The following is a 16,931-nucleotide window of genomic DNA, read 5'->3' as shown; positions in this document are numbered from 1 at the left end:
TTGTGTGAGTTGGCCACGCCTTCCACGGCTCGGCAAATCGCTCCCATTGGCCGGAAAAACCATTGTAAAACTTCCAACTTCCGCTCCGGGACATTGCGGCTACCACTTGCATATGCCTCGCCTCGCTACGATCACGTCGCCAGTTATCTACGTACCTTCGCACTTGTTGCGATTGCGAAATCTAAAATCGATAAAACAGTTTTTAAAGTCTTTGACTCTGAAAGGAATATGTAGTTCTTTTTTTGTGTTTTAATTAAATAAAATCATCGAGATTTCTGTGTAGCATCGTGTTCGGTAGTTTTCCATAAGTTTGCAGTGATGGCCTCCGTCGCCGTAGAACAGGGCCGCCGCCAGCATTTTCGCAACAGCGAAGCTGATCTTCCCCATCTGCGTTCCGCATCGGATAATTCTGATGAATCTGACGAAGACGACGAAGTGGAGTACGATGACAATGGTTTACCTGTAGATTACAGTAGGGGCGATCGTGCTGCGGGGACAGGGAAGAGTATACGGGACGCGGGACTGATCAGCGGGAAGACCTATCAGCCTCGGTCCCTCGTCCGCTTTTCGCATCATTTGGATCTGGAAGGCTACTATCAGGGACCAAAATTATCTGGAAACGCTCTGAACAGCTTTGAAGGTATTTGCTTTGTGCTGACAAACTACTATGCGGAAAGTTTAAATAGCGAGCCTTTTGATTCACTTTAATTCAGCTTCGACAGTGCTTCGTGTGTTAAAATTTGAACATAATAAACCAGTAAGTACGCAGACTGTACGCTGAAACAAAAATAATTAAAATTGCATTTGCTATTCTTTTGGCTCGATCATTCACGAGAGATCCATATACTGTTATTTTTCATACGTTTAATTTTTGAGAAGTCCGTTGTTTTGGATTTCCGTTTTTCGATCGCTCAGAAAATTGGCTTTATAATTTTTTGGCATATTTTTGACGTTTGCAGCCAATCTGAGGAAAACGGAAAGCGAGCGAATCCGCGTGAAAGATAAAATGGATCGGGCCACGGTCGAGCAAGTGCTGGATCCGAAAACCCGGATGATTCTGTACAAACTGCTGAATAAGCAGATTGTGGCGGGAATTGATGGGTGCATCAGTACCGGAAAAGAAGCCAATGTCTATCATGCCGAGAACAACGATGGTCGCAATCTGGCAATCAAGGTACGCAATGGTGGGAAGCATCCCAAAGAAAGTTGTAAAATCCCTTCAAATATTTTTTTATATTATAACGGTGGTGCTGACACTGAAATCTACGAGTATCATTTACTTCCCGCAGATTTATAAGACATCCATTCTGACGTTCAAAGATCGTGATAAGTACGTCAGTGGAGAATTTCGCTGGCGGCATGGCTACAGTCGGCACAATCCACGAAAAATGGTCCGAACATGGGCGGAGAAAGAAATGAGAAATTTACTGCGGTAAAATGCCCATTTTGTATTTAGTAAAATTTGCATCTTTTTCTGTTGGGATTTTCTTCCTTAGTTTTACCGTTAAATTCTTTTAGGTTGCGCCAAGGCGGCATCAGTGTACCGGAACCGGTTATTCTCCGTGGACATGTCCTCGTTATGGAGTTTATCGGGGAAGACGGCTGGCCGTCTCCCAAACTAAAAGATGTCGACTTGTCAGACAGCAAAGCCAAAGAATTATATGCCAGCTGTGTTTTAATGATGCGCCAGATGTATCAAGACTGCAAACTGGTCCATGCTGATCTGAGTGAATTCAACATTTTGTACCACAAAGGTATGTCATACTGCGCCGGGAAGAGCAAGCTGGTGTAGGGTTTTCCCGAGAATTGTTGCAGCTTCGTAGGATGAGCGCATTATGCATGATACCTACCCGGGTATTAGTTGTTACTGTAACATTGATATGGTTCTATTCCAGGGCTTGAATGCGGTCATGATTGTTATATTTTAGCATATTCCTTATTCCTTTTATAGCGATTTTCTTCCTTGAAAACAATAACCGGAGCTGTTGACTTGGCTTCTGCAAAAATGTGGTGATTATTTTCCCGTTTCCTTATGTTGCACTATAACATGTCAGGCGCCCTTGCCCTGATCTTCTCACTTGTCTCGTTCAAAGCTACAGACTGATAGTCACTACACTACGAATCAGTCTTTGTACATAGCAGGTCTCCATGCTGTTGATAAGAACTTGTATTTCATGGAGGAGGTTACTGTATTTATCTGTAAGAGAATAATTTTTATTTCGTGCGCAAAAGAAAATCCTGAGGATGCGACATAATTTCTTTAGGAACTCATGTAATGTGTTTTCATTTAGGCCAATTGTGCATTATCGACGTTTCACAATCTGTGGAGCACGATCATCCGCACTCTCTGGAATTCCTCCGTATCGACTGCACCAATATGACCAACTTCTTCCAGAAGCTGGGCGTGCCTACGCTGACCGTCCGTGAACTGTTTGAATATGTTACCGATGCCAAAAAGATCTCCAAGCAGACGGAAGTGGCACAGCGGGATGCCTTGCTGGCCCATGCCGCCGCGCGGGGTAATGATTTGACGGAAGAAGAGCAAGTAGCCGAAGAAGTCTTCAAGCGTGCCTTCATTCCGCAACGTCTGGAAGATGTCATTGATTTCGAGCGGGACGTGAGGAAGCTCAAGGAGGGACAGCATGACGATCTGCTGTATAAAACGCTGGCGCCAGTGGAAACCGCTAACGTGTCAGCATCGGTAAGTAAACGACGTTATTTCATATTTCGATAATTTTTAAGCCAAGAAGCATTATCGTTGTATCTGGTAACCTACAATCATTTTAGAAAAGAATTTTGAAAATAATATTAAGTTTCTGTGTGCGTTTTCTAACTAGCTAGTTCGTACGTCATTTCTTAATAAATAGAATCGTTGTCAATCTACAGAGTACGTACTAGGAATGCTTGTTCATTGTTCGGCTGTATATTGTTTGATCTGACAGCGGTTTTTTGTTAGCATCCTTTTTAATTTTTTAACAGTACATAGCTAGTTTCACTTGTCTGTAATGGGATAGCCCATGACGTTTTCACTTGACAGGATGTCCAAGACGTTTCCGACACATCCGAAAGCGAAGAGGAAGATAACAGCGAACACGATGCGGAGAACAAGCCCAGTGGCAGCGGCCCGAATCCGCTTTACCAACGGTCTCGAGACGAGTCGCCCAATACGAAAAAGGTTAGTGGTTGCGTAGTACCATTCTGGAACAGAAAAAAAGTTTGCGTTTGCTTTTCTTTCATGCAGGAGCGGAAACAAGCCGTCAAAGATCAACAAAGGGAAAAAAGGAAACAGAAAGTTCCGAAACATGTCAAGAAGAGACAGGAAAAAGTTGCCAAACAAGGACACGCTGGGAAAAAGTGAAATGTGTTGTTTGCATTTTACACAGATACTTTTGTCCCGGCGGCTTTTTGTTGGTGTTTATTATGTAGAGGATTATTACGCGAATTGCTGAAAGCTGTCACAGTCAGATTAATCGAACGATTTGATCTTATTAAAATGTCTCTGACATGAATTAAAAAGAACACCACAATTTGCGAAATTACAAAAATCACTCTTAGTTTCCCAAAATTTCGGAATAAAAAACAATCAAAACCAACCACAATTAAGAAGAATAAAATTTAGCTGTGCTGTCATAAATGGCAACAAAAGTGTTAAATTACTTCGAGCAAATTTTCCGGCCTCCGGCCAGTCGAAATTAAAAACGCAAGGCTGGTTTAGCTTCACTTCTATAAACGACCATAGGCAACGTTCATAACGAAACGCGGAATCTTAATAAAGCCAGGAATATAATCGGCTGTTTTCGTCCAGCCCAGTGTTTGCAGAGCATTCTTGATGCTTCGCGTGCTGTAATGTCGTCGGCCTATAACAAAGGAAAAGAAAGACATGAAATATGCATACATGTTTTCAAAATGTCAATGTTTATTTACCATCGACATCCGTCAAATCGAATTCCTCTCCAATATCGGCCGTGGTAATAATCTGGCCGGTTCTCTTGATGATATTCTTATCTGTAAGCGAGACAAGGTCAGTGCGATGAACTCCATTCCTGCCATAGCGGTACCAAAATGTGTAACCTCTCATAGACTGAGAAAATTTACAAGCAGTTGAATTCTACAAATTATTCATCATTTTACATAAAACCTAAATCAACGTATTAATACAAAGATATAATAAAATATTAGTACAATGCCGAAGCCAACAACCAATCGTACCTTGCGCCAAAGCCACGATGCATCTTCCACTGAACTCGATTGTTTCTCCGTTGTTAAACATCTGGTTGACAATTTTGGTCATTTTGGCCGCTGGAGCTTGTTCAGAGCGATCGGGACTGGCAGAGCGCTGTCCCTGGGCTTCTTTCTCCTTCATCGGTTTCATAATTTTTTCCTGAATGATCTCCGTCTGCACGGGGCCAGGCCACAGACTGATAAAGGTGACGTTGTACTTTTTCAGCTCCTTGGCACAATCAGCAGCCATGCGGTCTTTCTGAAATGCAAAAAAAACCCTTTTTATTCCAGATCAGAACCGCCCTTTCCTTAGAAATAAACCTACGAAATTTCTTTGATCGCAATAATTAAAACGAAAACTTGTTATCCAGATCAAATGTAAAAAAAATTACTTATTGTTAGCACAGAGTGCTACCAAGGTGCCAGCGAGAATTTTCCGAAATAAACTGACTACGTACTCGATACCCCAGAGTTGACAACAGTGGCCACATGTCTACGATCGAACTTTAAATCAGGAAATATATTAGAAGTCTTCCACCCAAAAATGACGAGAGTCTCCATACTGTTACACCAAATATCTCGACCGAATACAAAACAAGTGTACGGTCGGAAATAGCAGCATCACGCATATGTCAGTACTAACAGCGGCTTTTCCGATTCCGTATGCTGGTGTGAACAAGTACATGATCCCACCAATGGAAGAAACGTTAATGATTAAACCCGATTTCCGAGCAGTCATCATTTCAGCGGCCTTTACGGAGCAGATGTAATGGTTCCTACAACAAATCTTAATTACAGCAAAGATAAATCTTCCCGTTTTCATCGTTGTATTTGATCGGATTCTAAACCCGTTTTCATCCACATAGTCCTAACAGGAATAAAACTTGCTAATTTTCTACAATTTATTTATCTGATAAAAATTTCATATTCCATTTAAAATTAATTTTAGTAAGAATCCAAAAATCAGATTCATAATCATAAACCTTTTCGACAATCTGTCTACCTGTACACAATACATTACACAGCCAATATCGATTCTCACTAACATAACGTAAATAAACTTTCCGAATTTCGAAACACCGCTTTAAGCATTGAAGACAAATTAAAATTTCTACCGGATATAAGGAAAAAAAACGAAGCTGATTAATATCAGAGTGAATTTCAGATACGGCTAAGCAAAAGCGGCATGAGTACGTGATCGACACTGCCGGTACGCTACAATCGCACACCAGTTCATAAGGATTTTCGTATCTGTATATTTCTAAGTCATTGCATGCTGCTTTCATGGCAGAAATATGAAACTACGGATTCGATGCAGAAATATGTCTTTCACTGATTAAGCCACAAAAAAAGCAAATAAGTGTCCCAGAACTTGTACTGTGTAAACGATAGCGACACTGACCTCAGACCGACGTTGTTGACCTCATCCCAGAAGGTGGGCGGTAGCTTCCAGAACGGCCGACCCTGTGTGCCCATAATACTGTTCACCGCGGAAAAGGCATTGTTGACAAGAATGTCCAGTTGGCCATTCTGTTCGGTATTCACTTGAGCAAACAGTGCGTCGATGTCGGAGTCTTTGCTATGATCGCAGGCCACCGGAATACACTTTCCGCCTCGTGCAGCCACCTATATGCAACAACAGTCAACAACACACAGCAATAAAATCGAAAGCAAAAAAACTAATAACCCGTTGGACACAAGTTCATTTTGTTAAGCACTTTGTAAAAATTAATTCCGGCAGTATCAGCAACAATTTTAATTATTAGTACAGGATGGCCGTTTATGAGCGTTACACCACAGATACCAGTTAGTACACTACGATTGTGCTGCTACTCCCCGGATTTTATTCCGCAGCTGAAGATGTGCATGCAGCAAAGTTCCAATTGTATTTTTCGTATTACAATGCACTCATAAACTTTCATGGATGGTATTCCGAATTTTTCAGAAAAAACTGAAAACTAATTAAAATTATTCCCATGTCGAAATCAGCGATGCAAAGGATTATAAATCCGGATTTATTACTAATACTACGAAAAAATTAAACATAAAAGCTATAAAAAAAGAGCTTTGCTTTTGCTGCCTTTGCACACCCACCTCTTTTGCTGTCTCTTCCAGGCTTCCGGGAGCGCTGGCATTCTGCGTTTTACTAGCGGTACGTCCTAAAAGGATGCACAAATACTCTTTTAACTGACAATGCAAGCGATCAGTTAATTTTCTTACCAGTGATGTAAACAGTAGCTCCCGCTTCTCCCAGTTGCAGCGCGATTCCCTTTCCCACTCCGCGCGAGGCTCCTGTCACAATCGCTACTTTTCCTGCCAGCGCCATCATAGCAAGGTGTAATTAATAAATTAAAAATAACTAACGTGAAGCAGACGGAAATCTGAAGAGATTACGAAGGATACTTCTGCATAGGTGGAAATCTAAAAAGAAACTGACATTCGGAAAAAGGAAATCACTGAAAGTCTAAAACGGTAAAACCGCAGATCAGCTGTGTAAAACTTGAAGTCAATTTTTGCAAATGATACAGGGATCTTTATGGCTCAGACCTTAAGGATATTAATTTGCAGGTGGATAAATTCATTTGTGGCGCAGCTAAATGTTCGTCCTGTATGGCTCGCTTCCGCCGGAAGCTGCTCGCAAGGCTCGCAACGTTACGCCGGAAGCAAAAAGACAAAAGTTTGCTCCAAACTCCTCCAACTCCAACTCCAAAATTTTGCTGCAAAACTTTGGAGTTTTCGATTTTCAGCAAAACTGCAGAAGTTGTGCAGTTTTAATTATCTTATTCTGTTCTTCGTTTCATTTCGTTGCAGGTTGATCAAAATACTGCATTTTGTTGGGTGTATCCGTGTATGACACTGCGATACCCTACAGTTTCCTTCTGGAAAGTGGATACTTGAGTTGCAGAACGTTGCCAGTGTGGTAGCTCGCTAAGGCTTTAGGTTAGAAACTGCCAAACGGGAAAACACTTTGCTTACCGCTTTCCATTAGCAATCGCTTTAAAGCTTTATAGCGAAAACTTCATTCTGCTGCTGTTTTTATCGATTGGCTCTTGAGCATCAATGACGGTAAGAAATTCTTACTTCAATCTTGGGTCTTAACTGCTTAACAGTATGTATTTAGTATTTACCGTATCTTATATCTATATTTTGGATATTACTGGAATGTGTCTTACTTGTTATATCACTAAGATCAGAAACGAGAAGACAACGTTTAAGTCGTTAAGTGTAATAATCATTATAGCTGTGAGTTGTGGGATTTTGTTACAGTTGAACTGTGAAGACGTCGCAGTGTGGGTTTATTATCCAACTGTCATATTTCTTAGGACGAAGATAAAAGCCTCATAGGGAAAGCATACGATTTTTGGAAACGGCATAAACGGAAGGCTATCGTTCTTGGTGGTATTTCTGGAGGTGAGCCTATACATGTTCTTATGGAGAATTTTCTTATGCATATTTGCATGGGTAGGAATTAAGATGAATGGGGATGATGCCTTCTTTTCGTTAATTTATTGCGTTCATTTGTACAGAAATTTATCTCGGTTAGTTCAGTGTTATATTATACGTAGTGCAGCAGTTAGTCGTAGATTTAATTTTCGCTTGTTGGAAAATATTTTGGCAGTACTATGTTTTGATACACTGTTTTAAATTTATATATTGCCATTTTCGAACTGTAATTTTTTGTCAATGTGTTGCTGTTTTTTATAGCGGTGTATTTGTACAATAATTCGGAGGAAGTGCGCGATGTTGTGGATCAAACATGGAATTGGATCGCGCAGAAACTACCCATTCCTGCACAGATATTCCCGCATCCGGACGAGGCCCGGTCCAAAGTGGGCAGGAATCGCCTGCGACCAGGAGGAGTGATTTTGCACGAGGAACACAGTAGTGCTGGAGAATGCCATAGTGCGACGAGCATTGCCGACAGTCAGAGCATTGTGGCTACGTGTATTCAACTGCTCCAGATGGCCGGCAAGAATCTCGATGGGACGCTATCTACGGAAGCGTTACGATTGGAAATCTCTAAAAAGTTCGCATTCCTTTTGTACTCTCACTGTTAATTAAAATACGTCACCATAAATTAATAGTGAAATTCCCCATAGATTTTTATAATTTTCCCAAAAATATGATTCAAAATTGAGAATTTTTGAAAATTACTTTAGCGCCTACAAATTTGCAGAGGCGATTTAATTTTATTACAGGGCGTGTGTTCTCTTCCTTTTTCTGCTTGGCATGAATTTTAGTAAATGTTTTGCTGCTACTCTCTTTCAAAACAATTATCAGGGGTGAAGTTAATAAGTTCGAATGATGAATAATTGTGAATGATTCATTTGTAGTCCTGCCAATAAAATGGAATTATGGGAGGAAATGAAGATAGTCTCATGGAGCCGGTGCTTTGCGTCTCTGTACACTGTGTGCCATTTGGTGATGTATCTGCAGATCCAGACAGGTGTGGCTGGTCGGTTTCTCTGCATCCAGAATGCTGAATCGTCCAGGGATCTCAATCGAAAATTGCAGATTATTTCCCATCATGTCCAGTGTGCTGAATTTCCGGTCAACGAAGGTAAACGCTTTCGTTTCACGTTTCGCACCTTTCAGTGATTAATGTCGGTTGTTTGCAAAAAACCGTTGTTTGCAGAAAATACAACGTTATAATTATCATGTTGTCTTCAGAATTGGTCATCTGCAGCAATTACGTACTGTCGCTTTTTAACTGCAGCGCCGATGTTGTGGATTGATTTTGTGATTTTTTTCAAAAATAACTGCTCTGCCCAGTATGACTGCAGTTTGCGTCTGAAGGCAGCTTCTGCGCCTTATTTACTGGGCCTGTTGTTGTACTTATGTTATGTACCTTATGTATTCATGTTATGTACCTTGTGTAGGATTTGGACGAATGATGAAAGTCACGCGCGATGTTGTATCCAAAGTGGTTGCGTTTCGAGGTCTGCAAGATTTCCTGTCCCTCAACGATATTCGCCAGATAATCTCCGATGTTCGTAAAATTATGGAGGATGGAGTGGGCGACGAAGGATACCGGCGCTATCACAATTACCATTTGGAATTCCTTGTTCCCGAAGCACAGCTCGATTCTAGTATCGATCGAGAGGTAGGTTATAGCGCTGCTGATTTTGTACAAGTACTTAACAGCACAGCGAGATTATGAGTGTACCTGAATGTTGACGTATGTGAACTTGCTATTAAACAATATACAAAAACTTGCATCGTTACCTGTATACTTATTTATCGGTGCGGTAATTCGCTTCTTCGGTATAACTGTGGTTTTATTTCATCATATTCTGTGCTTTTATTAGATGTTTGCTTGTAGCCGCTTGAACATTCCTGCGAATCTGCTGCGTTATTATCCTTGACAAATGATGTTAATGCAGCTCTCCAGAGGTAAGAATGCCAACTCGTCCATTAATTTTCCGTAACTCTCCTGGCATTTGAATTCTGATTTTAGTGTCGATTGTTCCATGATCCTCAACTGCTGTCTGGAATATTCCTTTACCAGATTTATCGCAGAAATTAAGTCTTTCGTGGATGACCGTGCAAGGTAGTGACTTGTTGCATAATACTTCGGTTTTACATTACAATTGACATGGCATTCTGCTTTATAGGTTTACGTACTGCCTAGAAGTTTTCGAAAATAGTTTTAAGACTTGTGATATTTGTGTTCTAGAAAAACAAATGCTAAAGAGTCGGCAAGGATCCCGCATGCCGCACTGTTGCCGGCGGTATCGAGAATCTCGAATTTATACATCAAACCACCGGAGGCGGAACCACTCATCAAGGTTAGTTACGTTTCAGTGTTTTGGTTACGTTTCAGTGTTGCAGTGATGCCAGTTTGGTTCTCGTAAAGAACGACTTCGTATGAAAGACATGAAAATAATTTTGGGAAGTCATATTTTTCTACTGTAGTCAACGGGTTAATTTATTTGACTGTATGCATTCCATACTCTAGGAATTGGTGGATATCCAGTATTTTCGCCCGTTCGTCGAGCGGATAGTGTCACAGTCGTTGCAGCTGAATTCCGTCGTTACAAATTGATCTGGTTCCTTTCTGACTGTTGATAACATAAGGACCTAATGTGGTGACTGATATTCGATTCGTATTTGTTAACTGTTCCTCTGTAAGAATTTGCAGTTGTAGAAAATTTGCTTTATCTTTGTCCCAGTCATGACGAGAATAGTCAAAATGTTGCTATAAAAGCGCGAACATTTATTGGTTTGTTTACTTTTAACCAAAACGGAACTGTGTTAATGTTTGTCTTGCACACTCGAGAAATTATTAATACACCGCTTTCCTGCCAGCAACCGGTGCTGCAACGGAAGGCACATTTTGGTATAAAACTGGTACAAAATGCTGGGCGAAAATACAATAATATTGGGCTGAGCCAGTTGTATTTGTACAGCTGTACTTTTGTAATTAGTAAGACGAGGAACTGTAACCATTATTCCCTCCGTATCCCGATCGCCCGGCCCGATTGATGAGCCGTCGTAAATTATTGTACCAACCAAAGCCGCCAATGCGGCCGTTGCCATTACTATTACTATATCCACCGCCATAACTATTTCCCCCTCCGTTATTGAACAGCACACCGGCAAAATTCATCGCATCGTTCCCCATGAAAAACGGACTCTGGTTGGATCCGAAGCGGCCTAGATCCGGATATCCAAAACAGCATCCGCCGTAACCCAAGGTTAATCCCGTACCGAAACCGCCGTTACCACCGCCTGAGTAACCGTTGTTACCGGAAAACCCGCCATTTCCATTGTTACCGTACGACTGGCTATTTTGTCCATTGTTCGTATATCCAGGATTGTTGTTGTTGCTGTACGCTTGATTGGATGATGTATCTGCACCGCTGAAAGAATATCCTGTGTTTCCGGTGCTATTATCTGTACTTGTTACGGCAGTCTGATTGGATGGAGCGACTGTTGTACTGGAAATTACGCTTGTGGTGGTGTTCGACTGAGCAAATACACTTCCTGTAGAGAGAAACGCACAAACAATTACATACACTTGTTTAAAAGTTTTTGAAAGCACAGTAAAGCTTATGTGCGTGCATGCCACTAAAAAGCCGGCATAGTTGTAGCCAACCGAAAAGGTCACGTTAAGATAAACGCTTACCTGTCAGCACCGTCAGTACAACAATGCAAACTAGCATGGTACAGTATTTTTGGTGTTTAGTCTATATATATCACACTAGATTTAGGACAGATGATCGGGAGAACGGTGCCAGTTATCCGTATACCAACAAAACTGTTCGCAATGAAATTCCAGACAATTTCATGCAATACGAACCGCAACTGCTTTGACAATAATTTAGGTGCGCATAAGCATTTGTTTTTTCGAGATTTCTTATAGTGCAGATATGTTCTGCTTGTCGTCGTTGGCTTAAGGCGTCACAGCTCTTGGCAAAGAAGTATAAAATCTAATATACTAAAGATTAACATCAACCAAGTCGTAGTATCGGCATTGCTTGAAACTGCAAAACTAATGCATAACGGAATGCGTAACGGGCATAACAGTTCATAACGCTAACCGCAGCATCATAACAAGCCAAATTGCAGTGATTATCTCGTAAGGTGGTAATTACAACGTAATGCAGCGTAGAACAAAATCATCATCGCATAATCTCATATTTTTCCTATCATCTTGTGATATTCCTGAGGCAGCACACTGCAAGAGCTGCCACTTAATTTTATGAGCTGCCACTGCCAGTGAATACAGTATAAAACATATATTAAAACATAGTTTGTGGATACAGATACGCCATGACCTGTTCAATAGTGCGCACTAATGTCGCCTTTTGCAGCACTCGTTATTTTATCATGTACATGTAGTATGTAGATATTGTGTAGCAGAAAGTAACAATTTACCACCAGTGAAATTTACAAAGTCGTGGATCAAAAAGAATTCCCCGTGGTACGTCACTTCAGTAAATACATGCACATTACATTTTATCTAGTATCCCATCGATACAGATCATTATAAGATGACACAATGTAACAAAAAACTGGTATTTACTTAAAACATTAATTATCGGTAACGCTGCTGAAACTACTGCTTATGATTGATATTCTTTATGATCCTGCGGCAGAAGCTTCCATACGTAACATCTTATGTTTCATATTTCTACCACTAAAATAGCTGCATGTTTCTTTAATCACACTCACTCTATGGCCTATGCCAAATTATTACACCAGTTTTCTTCCGATAACGACAACACAACAACAATTCCGCCAGACCGAAAACAATCGAACAACAACTACCAACCAATCGGGCACCCGATCCAGAACGAAACCAACCAGGAACCATTAAACCAACAACAATTCACACTTTGGTAGGAGAAACAGGATTCAGACTGTGCAAAATAAATTACCACACCGTACGCATTGAGATTCTACAGTTCGTCATGGGATTCATACCGGGGATCATTGATAGCGTGACCGTAATCCGTCACTTCCGATCCGACAAAGACCTGATAGTGCTCTTGGATTTCATCCGGGGAGAGGACACCGTCACGGTTCGTGTCGCTCTTCTCCATTATGTGCTCGGCTTCCGACATGGCCGTGGCGTTGTCATCCGGGATCAGCCACCGGAAGATCTCCATATCATCCAGTCGGCCGTCTTTGTCCGCATCGAAATACAGATCGAAGCGTTCTTTTTCCGTGGAATAGGTTTCTCTTTCTTCGGAACTCATGGTTTCTGCAAGGAAAACCACCGCACAAATAATTACACGGCAACCATTGTTGGATACAGATTTCTACAATTCCGTGCTGAATCCATCAACTGCATCAGTCTGCATGTAATAGTGATAACAAACGTAATCGACAATACAGAACTGGTTATTTTTGAAGAAACCAAAAAACAATTCAAAGAACCCTGTTTTCCACGCGGAACAGTTTCCTGAGTCGGTAAAGTTTTTTCGTAAACGGAGAAATACAACAAGATGTCGGAGTTTGCTTACTTTTGTAATTCGGAATAATATCCACGATGTACTCGTGGAAATCGATATAGCCGTCACCATTCCGATCTCTGGCTTCCTTAGTGCGCTTAATAACTAATGGCTGCATATAGTCATATTGTTCCGGTCGTTCAAATGCCTGGAATTCCTCCTGGGATAATTTTCCATCCTCATCACGATCGGCAGCTTTAAACAGCAGCTCTTCTTCCTTGATCATCTACGAATACATGTAGTCCTATTTAACTTTGAGGCTTCCAAGAATATACCGTGTAAATCATCATAAATTACTAACGTAATGCCTGTCGTTTCACATATCACCAGGACCGCATCACGCACAATGTGGCGGTACATAGAACTGTTCCATCACTAATTACGTGATTAAAAAATATGACTACGCCATCTACGAGCGGAATAAACGCATTCAGAACAAAGCGGTTGAGCCAAAGCTTATAAAAAATGATAATAAAAAATATTACACATTTAAATTTCCACATCTTCTCGTTAAACCGTTAAACAAAGTCGTCAATATCAGCAAATGCGCACGTGATATAAACAACTGGCTTACGATGTACTTGTACTATTGACAGATTGCCGTAAAAATAATGATAAATCAAAAAAGTGACAACCGAAACACACCAAAATATGTTTATCACTTGTTGTAAATTGTGAAAACCATACCGCAATTTCCTCCTTATAATCCTCGTTATTCTCGATATCCTGATCATCCGTTACGCCCCATGTGTCCTTCAAATGCTCTTTCCATGTAACAAATCCATCCTCATCCGTATCCAAATCTTGAAACTTATTTTGGGCGTCCTCAGCGTTTAAATCCCTGCAAATGCCAGCATCTAGTGAGGCGATGCTACAGTTTACAAACGCCGTAGCTAATGACCATGCTACAATCCGCTCCGCATTAAACTTCGGCACGCTACGCCACCAATATTGACTTTGGCATTTTTTCAATTTCGGATACAATCATAATACAAACAATCCACGTAGCGCGTTGCAAACTTACTGAAAGGATTGGAAAATCCACTGTTGCAGTTCGTCCAGAGAGATTTTTCCATCGTAATCGAGATCGTGCGCCGTGGCAAGGTCGAGGAGTTTGGCGCGAGATTCTTCGGGCGATTGCTGATGATATTCCTGATGACGCTGCTCGTTACCTGCTCAAAGTTATACAGCGCAGTTAGTAAAAATGCTTGCCAATGTCCAACATGTCAAGGTACCCATTATGGCTTCGTGGTGATACTCGGCTTCGTTTTCGGTGTGTTTATCACCGGGACTAAAGGCACCATGGGAAACATGTTCCAAAGCGATGGAGACAAATATCACATTGATAATGAGGAAGAGCACGATGCAGGCGACTAGATAGGGCTTCATTCTGACACTCATTCCGAGGAATCTCGATTCGGGGTCCGTGTTAAAAAATCTAAAAGCCGAAGATATAAAAGACTATGTCGTCATGAGAGATGTCATAAAATACCAGTAGATGCGCTGGCAAAGTTTACAGGAAAATTAACAATACAAGTAGCAAGGCTGCAGATGCAAGCCCACGGAAAGGCAAAAACAGCAAAACAGCAAATTTCTGGATGGAGACGGCTGTAGAGGAAAGTAGCAGTACTTAAGTGTCTAGTACTGCCTACCTAGGCGGTCGACGGTCCTTGCAGAAATACTCGTACGAGTACAAAAGAATCTGTGCGAGTATTGCTAACAAAATTAATACGCTGTAATTAATCGTAAGTATACGAGTACAAACTTAATACAGTTTTATACTGCAATCAGGTGTCTGATAAGAATTGTTTACTGTAATTAAGGTGGACATTAAACAAGTGATCTGCTTATAAATGCGGCTAACATCATAAATGCGGTTTCCGATTACTGCACACTGCACAGTAGCAAACGTGGTCATCTCTGCTGGCACTCATGATTTTAATCCAATAACGATTCTGGGTAATAAACATTCAGTAAATCAACGCCTCTCCTGTTCTGCTCTCAAAACCACCGAGTGATAAACTTAGTACGAGTGTTATTCGGACACCAAAAATATCCTCATTACGTATTGAATAAGAGGGCAGTCTGGACTCTGAAAGGGAATGTTCTGCCGGATGCAGTGCCGCCTTTATCCAAACGCACAACCGTGTGGTCCTGCTGCAGTTATCAAATTTTGGTGCTGCGTTGCTGTAGATAAGTTTGTTGATCAGGCTATTACAATTAGCCGCAATTTTCCCGGCGTTCACTGGTGAACTGCAACTTACATGACATATTAGGAACTAAAACAGAATATTGACATAATAATTATTGAAAAATATAACTAAAACTAATTGGTGCAGAATAATGATGACGTTATGACTGTAGGACGAAAAACATTTACTGAATAAAATTACCGTAAAAAACTTTTATGCAGAATAAACAAATAAATGTCGAATAAATAATAATAATAATTTATGAATAAATAAAATTAGCTGAATAAAATCACCACAAAAACATTCCTGTAGTATATTAAATTATTAAAATAAGTATAGAATAAAAAAAATTATCAGTACTACTCGTAGTCGCCAGCATAGCGCGGCTGAGTCGTAAGACGTGCGAGCACTGTCAGTACGTGGCGTGCTGCACTTCTGTCGGCTCTACGAGAAATTAGTATGGAGGCTGTGCAGTACGAAACGTGCTGCAAAATGCCGCACGTCTCCTAATATCAACCGGGACCAGTGGGACGGTAGCGGGACGGTACCACGGCTCTGCCGTGGCACGGTAACAAGCGTGCCTATATGCAGCCGGGCTTATTAGCGCCAGCACTGGTAGCGGCTGACCTTTATATATGCACCTTTGTACGAATGGCTCTGCAGCACATACGAACTTATTTTGGAACGATCAAGTTCGCCACAATTTAAGGAACACTAATTCTCACGTGTAGCATAAACAGCTCACAACGACGTCATTATCTACCCTACTATATCTGTAATTCAGACGAAGTGTCACGCATCTGCTATGTATTGTATACTTATAATACTTCTTTAATTGCAGATTTACTGTATGGAGTGCAAGTTGGATCTTTTCTCTCGCAAATGCCAAACCAGTGACCGTTGGCGCTTTGTGGGGTTTTCTTAACAGTTCGACCTAACTTTCGACATTTCGATCCTATTGGCAGACAGGAATATTTATGATTACGTATCAGTTGTATTACGTACATCTGCAATACAAAAAGAATTTGCCGTCAACGCGACCGCCAACAATTGTTATGGGATCTAGTCCCAGTTAATTACTCTCCTCTGTAGTCTGGACTCCCATCTCTACAAAATTGGCATCAACGTATCCGGACCGCAAACGCAAATGTAAGCAAATTTATTTGTACTAACAATTATTTTTCCTTTATAATTTCTTATGTGTGGCCAGTTTTTAAACTGACATCAGGTACCGAGATTCTATTAGAAATACCATAATCTTGCTTTTTCTTCTGACCCGTATCCGATTAACATCTATGGCGCCATCAGAGATGCGCGCAAAGGAGCCTCACAGCTGTCTGGTTGTTACACTTTATACACATATTCGCACTCAGATCTGCAATTTTCGCTACCATATCATACTCATTGACCGAAAGATTATCGATGCTGATAGGCTACACCAAAAACGAAAAGAGCTACTGTCTGTCTCGAAACATGTCTTCAGTTTGTATGGCGTACTAATGTTGTACATGAAAAATTTTTCCGCACAGCATGTAGGTACAGAACTACAGATGGCTTA

The 16,931-nt window shown here is 41.0% G+C and overlaps 5 protein-coding genes across 6 annotated transcripts; 2 read left to right on the top strand and 3 right to left on the bottom strand.

Annotated features, from left to right (window-relative positions):
* The first annotated feature begins 170 nt into the window (after positions 1-170).
* LOC129585072 (serine/threonine-protein kinase RIO1-like) lies at positions 171-3,514 on the top strand. The gene is made up of 7 exons (XM_055477590.1): positions 171-640; positions 960-1,174; positions 1,290-1,432; positions 1,519-1,754; positions 2,292-2,701; positions 3,038-3,175; positions 3,242-3,514. Exons 1-7 carry the CDS (start codon positions 319-321, stop codon positions 3,356-3,358), a joined length of 1,581 nt encoding a protein of 526 aa, XP_055333565.1. The 5' UTR covers positions 171-318; the 3' UTR covers positions 3,359-3,514.
* Positions 2,958-6,690, bottom strand: LOC129585074 (dehydrogenase/reductase SDR family member 1-like). Of its 2 annotated transcripts, XR_008689963.1 has the most exons (8): positions 6,442-6,690; positions 6,316-6,380; positions 5,624-5,847; positions 4,865-4,997; positions 4,210-4,480; positions 3,925-4,005; positions 3,658-3,857; positions 2,958-3,198 (listed from the first exon to the last, which is right to left on the bottom strand). XR_008689963.1 is itself a non-coding variant. In XM_055477592.1 (7 exons), the coding sequence occupies exons 1-7, from the start codon at positions 6,548-6,550 to the stop codon at positions 3,724-3,726; spliced, it is 1,017 nt and encodes a 338-aa protein (XP_055333567.1). In that variant the 5' UTR covers positions 6,551-6,689; the 3' UTR covers positions 3,467-3,723. The 2 variants fall into 2 exon arrangements, 1 of the variants encoding a protein (XP_055333567.1); XM_055477592.1 differs by lacking the exon at positions 2,958-3,198 and having other exon boundaries at positions 3,467-3,857; positions 6,442-6,689.
* Positions 6,691-6,903: 213 nt separating this feature from the next.
* Positions 6,904-10,601, top strand: LOC129585073 (peroxisomal biogenesis factor 3-like). Its single transcript, XM_055477591.1, has 9 exons — positions 6,904-7,287; positions 7,545-7,632; positions 7,927-8,248; positions 8,556-8,782; positions 9,102-9,325; positions 9,545-9,615; positions 9,680-9,772; positions 9,899-10,010; positions 10,181-10,601. The coding sequence occupies exons 1-9, from the start codon at positions 7,282-7,284 to the stop codon at positions 10,265-10,267; spliced, it is 1,230 nt and encodes a 409-aa protein (XP_055333566.1). The 5' UTR covers positions 6,904-7,281; the 3' UTR covers positions 10,268-10,601.
* On the bottom strand, positions 10,383-11,538 carry LOC129585076 (N66 matrix protein-like). Its single transcript, XM_055477593.1, has 2 exons — positions 11,351-11,538; positions 10,383-11,208 (listed from the first exon to the last, which is right to left on the bottom strand). The coding sequence occupies exons 1-2, from the start codon at positions 11,385-11,387 to the stop codon at positions 10,646-10,648; spliced, it is 600 nt and encodes a 199-aa protein (XP_055333568.1). The 5' UTR covers positions 11,388-11,538; the 3' UTR covers positions 10,383-10,645.
* An 840-nt stretch (positions 11,539-12,378) lies between these two features.
* On the bottom strand, positions 12,379-14,764 carry LOC129584979 (calumenin-B-like). The gene is made up of 5 exons (XM_055477447.1): positions 14,417-14,764; positions 14,206-14,353; positions 13,869-14,022; positions 13,194-13,407; positions 12,379-12,931 (listed from the first exon to the last, which is right to left on the bottom strand). Exons 1-5 carry the CDS (start codon positions 14,580-14,582, stop codon positions 12,627-12,629), a joined length of 987 nt encoding a protein of 328 aa, XP_055333422.1. The 5' UTR covers positions 14,583-14,764; the 3' UTR covers positions 12,379-12,626.
* Positions 14,765-16,931: the final 2,167 nt, after the last annotated feature.

This window comes from Paramacrobiotus metropolitanus, unplaced genomic scaffold (assembly GCF_019649055.1).
Source record: "Paramacrobiotus metropolitanus isolate TYO unplaced genomic scaffold, Prichtersi_v1.0 Parri_scaffold0000015, whole genome shotgun sequence".
In the NCBI taxonomy this organism is placed as follows: Eukaryota; Metazoa; Tardigrada; class Eutardigrada; order Parachela; family Macrobiotidae; genus Paramacrobiotus; species Paramacrobiotus metropolitanus.
The sequence above is the reverse complement of the archived record's forward strand: the minus strand, read 5'-3'. Positions and strand labels throughout refer to the sequence as shown.